Genomic DNA, 10,885 nt, shown 5'->3' with positions numbered 1-10,885 from the left:
CCCTATGTGTCAAACTATTTATGCTTTCATTGTTTGCAGCTTCTGAATCTGATTGTCTCTTATCTAAGTAACTCATAAAAACCAACCAGCCTTCATCAAATTAGCAAAAAGTTATCAACTTTGTCAAACACAATTCAACTCCCCTTTTCGTGTTTGCACCTTCAAAAGTATTTTAGGAAAACAATATATTTGACTTCACAAAATATGTAGAAGATTCACTAAGAAGATTAAAATTAGAAAACAATAGAATAACTCAAGGTCAAAATTCCTAATTCATCTTAGAGTTTAAAGAGCGAAACACTTGTTCGAATGAGAAATATTTTCTATGTTTTTTATTTTATTTTAGTGTGATAGTCATTGTTATAAACAATTTGTTAGAAGTTACTACTCATGTTTCAAACCTCTTTCTATTCAAACCCGATAGTGGTGTTTGTGTGCCTTCAATATTCTGGGGTTGTTAGATTGTGTGGAGAAGACTCAAATTAGTGGTGAACCAGGATAACTATTTGTGTTTAATGATTTATACTTTCATTTTTTGTTGCCTCTAAACCCGATTGCATCTTATTTAAGTAATTCATAAAAACCAACCAACCTTCATCAAAAAAGCAAAAAATTAGCAACTTTGTGAAACAAAATTCAACCCCTCTTCTCGTGTTGACACCTTGTAAGTCTATGTTAAACAACCCCCAAGTTTTGAAGATTCTGAATTTCCAAATCATGTTTTTAAACTTAGAAAATCTCTTTATGGTCTAAAGAAAACACCTATGGCATGTTATGATAGACTTAGAAACTTCTTGCTTAACAACTTTGAAAGAGGACAAGTAGATAATAAACTTTTTTGAAAATCAATAGGAGATGACATTCTTTTGGATCTACTAATGGCACACTTTTCCAAGAATTTTCTAAATTGATGCATCTTGAATTTCAAATGAGTATGATGGGTGAAATTAAGTTCTTCTGAAGGATACAAATTCAACAAAGTAAAGAAGGTATATACATTCATCAAAACAAATATACAAAAGAGCTTCTCATGAAGTTTCAGATGAGTGATTAAAAACTTATGGCTACATCGATACACCTTACCTGTTCACTTGAAAGAGATGACTCAGGCCAAAATGTTGACCAGAAAACCTATAGAGGAATGATATGATCCCTATTTTACCTTATCGCTTCTAGACCAGACATCATGTTTAGTGTATATGTATGTGCAAGATTTCAAGCTGACCATATGGAATCATATTTAACTACTGTTAAGAGAATCCTTAGATACCTAAAAGGCACTACAAACCTTACCTTGTTCTATAAGAAATCTTCTAAGTACAAACTTACTAGATATTGTGATTTTGATTATGCTGGATATAAACTTGAGAGAGAGAGCACTAGTGGAAATTGAACCTTTCTAGGTGACAACTTAATATCTTGGTCAAGTAAGAGACAGAGCACCAATGTCATGCCAACAATAGAGGCTGAATACATTTTTGCCGCTGGCTGCACTTCTCAACTACTTTGGATGAAAAATCAATTTGAAGACTACAAAATCCTAAAATCCAACATTCCTATCTACTGTGATAACACTTTTTCCATTTGCCTAACCAAAAATCCTATCCTACATTCTAGAGCTAAACACATAGAGATCAAACACCATGTCATTAAAGACTTTGTTCAAAACGGGGTACTAAACATTTAGAACTAAATGGGGTACTAAACATTCAGAGTTAAACAAGAACAAAATTGAAGCCCTAATTTTATCTATAGATAGATAATCAAGGCTAAAGAAAAAGATTATTGAAAACTTAGAAAAGAGGAGAACAACTCAAGCTCAAAAATCCAAATTCATCTTAGAGTTCAAAAAGAGAAATACTTGTTCGAATGAGAAATAATTTCTTTAAGAGTTTTTCTTAGAGTGTGAAAGTCATTGTTATAATCAGTTTGTTGGAAGCAACTACTCAAGTTCCAAACATTTGTATTCAAACCCGATAGTGGTGCTTGTGTGTCTTCAACAATCTAGGGTTGTCAGTTTATGTGGAGAAGACTTGGTTGGTAGAGTCAAGTTGTATGTGTTCGTCAAAAGTCTGGGGTTGTCAGGCTATTGTAGAAGACTAGCTTGGAGGGTCAAGTGCTTTGTAAATCAATTTGTTAAATTAGTGGATTAAATCCTTTTGAGTGAAGGGATTGAATATAGCCAAGTTATTGGTGAACTAAAATAAATTACTTATATCACTTTATTCATGCACTCCTTAGTTTTGTTATTGTTTCTACTCCAAGTAAATCATCAAGTCTTAATTAGTTTAATCAAATAATGAAAAATTGATCAACTTAGTCAAACACAATTCAATCATCCGTCCCGTGTTTACACCCTCATGAATCACATCAACTATAATAGCTCTCTTTGAGAGGATAAAACACTCAATCTATTGGTTTGATGTGTTCATGACTTTTTCAAATTTTTTTCTTTTAACAGATAGTCTGTTTCATTTTCTCTCTCTCACCTTCATACTCAAGGTGAAGGAATGAGTTAGTTCTTATTAAATACAGAGAAGCAATGTTCATTGAGAAGGTTATTGTTGGAAATCTTCAATCACTATTCAAGATAGATCATCCTTTAATGAATATCCATATTTATCTATGTGAATGACTTACCATATCTTGCTATTGAGGACAGGGAATCTGAAGATATTTTCATCAAGTCAAACATTAAAGAATTTTAAACACATAGCAGATTCAGAATGTTTGTCAAAAGATGTGAAGTTGCTTTGGCTTCTTTGGGCGTTAACTTTTTTAAAGAAAAAGTATGCAAAATGTTGTTGCTTTGTCTTCATCATGAAAGTTCTGCCTTTATAATGCATCTTGTGTTGTTTCTTTTGATGAGTGTTGAGATTCGTTATGGATATTTCAACACCATCAATGTCTTTTGTAGCCTTATAGCCATCTACGACTATGTCCCAAAGTTCAGAACCATGTGAGATGTAGAAACTTTTGAGCCTATCTTTCTAGTACTCTAATCTTTCTCCATCAAACAAAGGAGGCGTGTTAACATTTCCAACTGTAACTTCACCACTAGAGTTAGTCATAATAACACATATCTTTTCTCAAACACGGTTAAGTGTTCATCTTTGACAGTGGGATCTAATATCAACTGTAGAACGAGAAACACAAGAAAGGGTGTTTGAATAGTGTTTTAAAAAAAAAGTTTTAGCTATATTTAATTCTAGGGATGAAAATAGAGTAGATAAAATAGAAACACAAAACAACAAAGCCAATTTATACTGGTTCACCACTAACACGGTAGCTACATCCAATCCCTTCAAACTGAAGAATGTAATCCACTAATTAACCAACTGAGTTACACTTCCATTAATCATCTGCTAGTCAAATTGACTGTATTTAAGTCTTCTTAGCCTTCTAGCTTATTATAGTCAAGTTGTTGAGGAATGAAACCACTACTAGGCTATGTTACAAAAAGAGTATGTTTAACGGTTTTTTGAATACTCTCATAAGAGAGTGTTTACAAGTTGTATTCTCAAAAACTGTTTCACAACACTTAGATAAAACCAAGGATACAGAGCAAGAGTGCAGAGACGGTTGTAATGTGTTTACTGCATGGTGTTGTTGTTATGTCTATCATAGAGGGTTGCTTGTCCTTTTAAAGAGAAACTTTAGGGTTTTTGGATGTTGTCCTGATTGCAAGAAATTAACATGTATCATGAAGTTTCACATCAAATCTTCAGATATCGATTCACCATTAAACTTGTCCAGAAATAGTCTTTGTAATTGATTATGTGTATCTTGATATAGACCTTCAAACAAATAACAGATTTAGACTGTTGAGTTGAGGACGCAGAAAATTTTGTCTTTTTCATAGCGTGAACTTTTAGATCGTTGATTTTTCAAGACGTTGACTTTTCATTAGAGCATTGAATTTTAAGCAGAGTTAGACGATGAGATGTTTGACGTGATTTTTAGATGCAGACAAACACTTGCTTGTCACTTTTATTTGAGGTAGACGACCATATGATTGTTGTAGTCATCAGAGCCAAAATAGAGAATGCATTGCTTGCATTTACAAAATCACCATAGGTGCATTTTAAAGCAAAGTCTTGGTGTTCCTTCAACTTAGTCCCAACTTCAGAGGATGTAGTGTAAAATCATTTCAAAATAAATTTGATCTGAAAACTGTACACTTAATTAGAATGTTAGCACTTTAAATTATTCCCACAAAATAATTTTATTATCATCAAAACAAGTAAGGGTCATAGTTTTTGAAACCAACTTGGATTAGGTTCTTACACTTACATATGATTGGTTTAATTATATAATGCATAATAAATAAAGTATAAACCACATATAAGGTCACAACTTTATTTCGTAACAAGGATTAATTGGTGGAAAGAATGTTATACATAAAAAAAAAGTTACTAAAACAAAAGAGGAAAAATTAATGCACAAGTTATTTGGAGCGAGGGAAACCTTTGCTAGGGTTTCTTTCCATGGCGGCGATATAGAGGCAGAGTGCATCATCAAGAGAAATTACATAAAATAGTTGATCATGATGATTCCCAAGATTTTGAGGAAGCACACACAAGTTATAATTTATCTTTCGAAGATAATATACTAAAAACCCATGATGATGATGGCACGGGAAGTTGTCATCAACACGTTTGACATTGGCCATGCAATGCGAGACAATTATTGGTTCTAGGATGATGCTTAACAAACAAGTGGACGAAGAAATCACATGTCTTGAAATTGAGATTTCTGAAGAAGACCTTGGAGAAGTGGGTTGTTGATAGAGGTTTTGGATGCGAAGGTTAATTATCATGTCATTTGTAAATCCCACTTTTTCAAGATGTTAACTATGGAAATTCTAAAGGTAAAACATTCTTTTTTTGTTTTTGAAATTAACTCTAGATGTCGGTGTAGAATTTTTCTAACAAGGCTAACCCTAGTACAAAAGTATGTTAGAGTCTCCAACTGCATGGTTGATTTGCAACATTCTTCACTTTATTTATTAGGTGTGTCATCTTGTCCAATTGTAAGAGTTATCTCCAAATAACAATCGCGATGCAAATAGGCATGTATATATATTAAATTGCAGAACCTATAAATAAATCATGTATTTTATTTAACATCAATGATCACAATGCACACAAATATCAATCAATCAAAATGCACATTGCATTTTATAGAAACCATAATCACCAACTCACAATAAAGTCCAAACCACCAATGCATACATGAATGTTATCTCCGTTAACAACAAAAGGGATCACTCACATAGTGTGTCCAAAATTATTTAACTTTATCCTAAACCCACCCGGTTTAGAAGTAGAGTTATCATCTTTGATAACCACTTATTACTGATTCGAATACAGAAGTAGTTTAATCTCAAATCATCAATCATTTTGTAATTCAAAAAACACACATATTTTATTGTTGTCAATTTCACAAGCCCACTAATTATTGGTCATAACCCACAGGTTGAAAGGGCAAACAAATTTTCATAGTTAAAAATGCACCAAAAAAGATAGTGCCAAAAACTAAAAAGCCCATAAAATTTTGTGGGCTTAGTGGGACCTTTGATCCCACTTTTTCAAATTTGTTTTAATTTTTTTCTAAAAAAATTCAGATAAAAAAGTTTCAATTTTTTCCCGATAAAAAATTATTTATAAATTTTTTTGATTTTTTTTTATTCTTCTCACAAAATTTTTTGAAAAAAAATATGTTTTAGATTTATTTGAGAAATTTTTTTGATTTTTTTTCATGAAAAATAAATTTCAAAAATTTTTCAGGAAAAAAATCTCAATTAACAAAACATTTAGCCTATGAATTCGTCACTTAAACTCACAAAAAAATAATAAAATAATAGGTTGTGGTTTCAAAATAATTTTTTTAATAAATGGCCTAATATTATGGGCTTAGTAGAAGATTTTTTTAAAGGAGACCTTACACTTTTGAGCTTTATTAACATCTCTAATCATAATACATAATTTATATCAAATATAATACAAGTAGGAAATCGGAAGGAGTGATGTCATTACGTTGTGAGTGTCGTTATTAAAATTTTTAAACACCAATCATTGTTTCAAATATATTACACTTTCAAAATTAATTTACTACTTATTTAATATCGAAAAATCATTTATACATAACTTCTATTTAAGATTTGGGGGTTGAGTTCACATCACAAAATATTTTACTTAAAACAATTCAATATTTAGCATTCTTATTAGAATTTAAAATCGAACAATTTTTAAATAATTTAAAAAGAGACAAAATCAGTATAACGAAATCCAAGAAATTATAAAATAAGAAAATTAGAGTCCTCATCCTTAACACTAGGTCATGGCCAGCAAGTGCACTTTTAGGAAAACGACAGTCTTACCGTTTGTTTTCTTTCCAAACTCTAATTCACCACAATTTAAATTAATAAGAAATTCTCATATTTTCTTCATAATTAAATGAATATTTTAAAATTTTAGAATTAAAATTCCCTCAAATAAAATAAAATTATATTTATTTATTTACCATTATCAATTTATTTTCTACTAGTTCTAGTAATATAAAACTGTTTATAAAACATCAAACATCCAAAAACATTCTTCAAAACCTTAACAATTTAAAATTCATTTTCCACCATTTCAAGTGTTCAAAAGATTTTCTAAATTATTTTATTCACACTTAATTTATTACAAGACTATTACTAATCATTTAAGCACCATAAAATAATATTTTCCCATAATGTAAACTATTTTCCATAAATGTCTTTTATTAACAAATTACACTTCTCCCCTTTAAACCAATTTAAAAATTAATTACAAAATTTTCTCATACATTAATCATCAAAACACTTTTTTAAATATTTAAACACTCAACAAAATCCATCATCTTCGACCAATATATATTTCATTCACAACTATATTCATAAGAAAATAATCACTACAAGAAAAACTGTTATTACCTACGGCAAATTTTATCTTTACCCACGGACTGTCCATAGGTAACGTAAAATTACGCACTCGTAGGAAAATATTTACCTACGGACAAGCCGTGGGACACACTTACTTAAGGATTATCTGTGGGTAATATGACTCACTGAGTCTCCGTGGGTAACGTTACTCATAGATTTGCCGTAGATAAATTAGTAGATACTTATTGACGGAAAAGTCGTAAGTTACATTACCCACGGACCGTCCGTGACAAAGTCTACTATTTTATATTTGATATTGATAATTTTATCCATGAATTGTCCGTGGGTAATGAAAAAATGATTTTAATTCTATTTTTGTTTTTTTACAGTTTCCTGTATTTTTTAATATATATTTAAAATTAATATTGTAAGCATATTAAACATCATTGTCAAAACAAAGTGAAATATTATGTAAATAGTGTTTTCAAATTACACATTATGACTTCCACAAGTCTCAAAATAAGGACAATTGTTACTGCCATAAGTTTCAAAATAAGCACATTGTTACTGCCATAAGTTTCAAAATACACATAACGACACTATCGTAGAAATATATATAGATAATGCCTACAAGTCTAAACAAAATAAGTAGTCATAACTACTATAGGAAACTGAAACTGAAACCAGTATTACTCCTCGCCGTCATCATCGTTAGACTCATCCTCGTCATAATCTAGATGACGACGACGACGGGATGACTCAGCCTGTATGGAAGCAACACTTTTTGCCAATATTGCTAACTGCATCTGTAGTTCTGTAGTGCGTTGCTTTGTTTGTTGAACTTCCTCTTGTCGACGTTGCTCAACTTTCCTTAGCTCCTCTCGTGCCTCGTGTTCTGTCGCTTTTGCTCGCTCCTCAAATGCTGCTATCTGTGCAGCTATCTCGTTAGATTGTTGAGACAAGAAATTGGCGCAACCTCTAGATGGATGATAATCTGGAACTAGACTTGCGACACCTGGTCTATAAAGCGAGGATCTATCTCCAGCACCATAGATCCTCCCTTTATTCTTCCCCCCAACAAATTGGACCCACATGTCTAAGCGAGCTTCCACATTAACCACTTGGCTACAACTACTAGATGCTTCCCCACCTTTAGAGGCTTGTTGCAACTTACCTTGAAATGTTTCCTACTCAAATAAAAAATCACGCAACATAGTCAAATTACTTTTACAAGAAATACAAATGAAAGAACTAATAAATGATTTAATATTTCTTACATATGTTTTTTTTGCTCTTTCATCAACCCAAGAGTTGTCCTTCTTCTTAGTGTGAGTTTTTAAAAAGACTTCATCCAATGTGGGGTCTCTACCTAACTCTTCAGCCTTACAAAAAATAAACAACAACAGAACCGTGAACAAAATGAGAGTCAAAGCACGTTGTACAATATGGCCTAAGTTCATATAGTAGGGGCCCCTATTCTTATAATTTAAATTTAGCTCATGATAAGTGATGATGTATGCTTTCTTCATGTTTCACATATTAGGTACCATTCATTTTTTGAAAACATTTCCAAATGCCTTTAGATTGAGTGGTTCTTGGGTTCTTCAGATTTCAATATTTTAGATACATTTTTATTCGGTTTGTTCTAAAGTTTGATTGGTAATATTCTTGATTGGCCAAGCTTTTCCTAAGAATCAATTTTCTATTTGATGCATCACTGCTAGCCACAATATTATTTTGTAAATAATGAATTTGTTGATTGCAGGCAGAAACGCCAGAATACGTCTTCTGGATTTGTTTTTTTCACTATGGCTTTGGCAACTAGAAATTACAATTTAGATTTGTTAAGGTTTTCTGCAATTTAGATTTTTTCACTTAAATTTTATATTTTCTCTCTCATTCTTATGGTGGCAGCTTGCACAGAAAGAATTACAGAAGATCAACATGTACAAGGCACCTAGAGACAACCTTATCTGTATCCTAAACTGTTGCAAGGTTATTGGCAACTTGCTGCTTAATGCTTCTGTTGCTTCCAAAGATAGTCCTCCTGGAGCTGATGAATTTCTTCCTGTGCTAATTTATGTTACCATAAAGGTATGAACTCAATGTTTACCTATGTACTTCTTAGACAGAGTTAATTTGGTCTCTAAAAGTGGTATCATTACTTCCTGCACTCTCTAAAAAATATGGGTTATACTACAAATGTGCAGTGCTATATCTATCATTTCCTTTGTTATATTATGCCACTTTGCATTGATTTTTCACAATATGAATTTCACTTGTTGTGTACAAATAAAGCTTGTAATTCTGTGAAGTTATACAAAGTTTGCTTGCATCAAATAGAAAATTCTGTGAAGTTATATAAAGCTTGTACAAATGAATTTGTACTATATCAGCACTAACTAGACATAATTTAACTAGACAGCACTAAACAAAAAATGAATTTGTACTAACTAGACAACACTAACTAGACATAATTTAACTAGACAGCACTAATTTTAATGCATTTGTACTATATCAGCAGTAATAACTAGATGCACTAATTTTAATGAATTTGTATTTTTGGCAGGGTTCCTTGCAAAAAGCATGGAGGGGCTAGGTTCAGTGTGAATGGGAGGGACTACTTTGAACTAGTGTTAATCAGCAATATAGGTGGTGCTGGATCAATCCAATATGTGTCCATTAAAGGCTCCAAATCTGGTTGAATACTTGTCTATCGTCCTATAACCTATTTGTGGTTACTTAACGATTGACATCAAACAATGAAAACAAAACCGGCTGATTTGGGAGCCTGTCATGACCACTTTATGCCTATCGTCTATCGTCCTCTAATCACACCCTTACAGAACCGGCTGATTGTCTATCGTCCTATAATCACACCCTTACATGACCACTTTATGCATATGTTTTGAAAACAGAACCGGCTGATTTGGGAGCAAAAATATCCAAGCAAACAATATCCAAGCAAAACAAAATTAGATTCCAAGCAAAATAAAAACGGTATCGGCAAAGAGGGCGAACGACGTTGATTTGAAGTGGCAGAGAGGGCGAACACGAACGACAGTACCTGTGATTTGAAGTGGCGGTCAAGGGCGAACGGCAAACGACGTTGATTGATTGCGAACGGCGTTGATTGCGATGAAGGGTTTGTTTGCGAACGGCGTTGATAGCTAAGGGTTTGAACGGTGTTGATTGCGAAGGGTTTGAACGACGTTGAAGGGTTTGATTGCGTTGTTTGCTTACTGAACTCGTTGAAGGGTTTGCTTACTGAACTCAGATTTGCGAAGGGTTTGCTTATTGAACTCAAATTTGCGAAGGGTTTGCTTATTGAACTCAGATTTGCGAAGGGTTTGCTTATTGAACTCAGATTTGCGAAGGGTTTGCTTATTGAAGGGTTTGCTTACTGAACTCGTTGAAGGGTTTGCTTATTGAACTCGGATAGTTTGCTTACTGAACTCATAAATGCCTTAACTTTTTTTTAAAAAAAAACAAAGTAATATGCAAAACTATACTTTTAATTTACCCACGGACATTACCTACGGATAATCAGTGGTAACAAAAAATACGATTAAATTTTGGCAACTTCATATTGATTTTTTTTTTTTTTAATTTTACCCACGGATTTTTTTTATTTTACCTACGGGCAAACCGTGGAAACCAATTAAAAAAAATTAAATTACTTAATAACAAATTTACTCACGATTTTTCTATAGATATTATATAATTTATCGACTAACTGACATCCGTGGGTAGTTTTCCATAGGTATATGAATCTTTTCTTGTAGTGAATCACCTTAAAGTTCTACTAAACTATTAAATTACAAGAATCGTGATTTCTATTTAATAAAAGCTTCTCTCCACTTTTAAATTTGAAGTAATATTTTAAATTAATTTACATATTAAACTCAAAATTTTATTTTTTATTTATAAAAAAAATAATAATTACACTTACTCTCAATTGTAAAGTCCCGAATTAGA

The 10,885-nt window shown here is 32.1% G+C and overlaps 1 protein-coding gene across 1 annotated transcript; it reads right to left on the bottom strand.

The window, feature by feature from the left end:
- Positions 1-7,452: 7,452 nt before the first annotated feature.
- Positions 7,453-10,440, bottom strand: LOC113784078 (uncharacterized). Its single transcript, XM_027330256.2, has 4 exons — positions 10,431-10,440; positions 9,975-10,174; positions 8,185-8,289; positions 7,453-8,094 (listed from the first exon to the last, which is right to left on the bottom strand). Exons 1-4 carry the CDS (start codon positions 10,438-10,440, stop codon positions 7,597-7,599), a joined length of 813 nt encoding a protein of 270 aa, XP_027186057.1. The 3' UTR covers positions 7,453-7,596.
- Positions 10,441-10,885: the final 445 nt, after the last annotated feature.

Source organism: Cicer arietinum, chromosome 5 (genome assembly GCF_000331145.2).
Source record: "Cicer arietinum cultivar CDC Frontier isolate Library 1 chromosome 5, Cicar.CDCFrontier_v2.0, whole genome shotgun sequence".
NCBI lineage: Eukaryota > Viridiplantae > Streptophyta > Magnoliopsida > Fabales > Fabaceae > Cicer > Cicer arietinum.
This window is presented reverse-complemented; position numbering and strand designations above follow the sequence as displayed.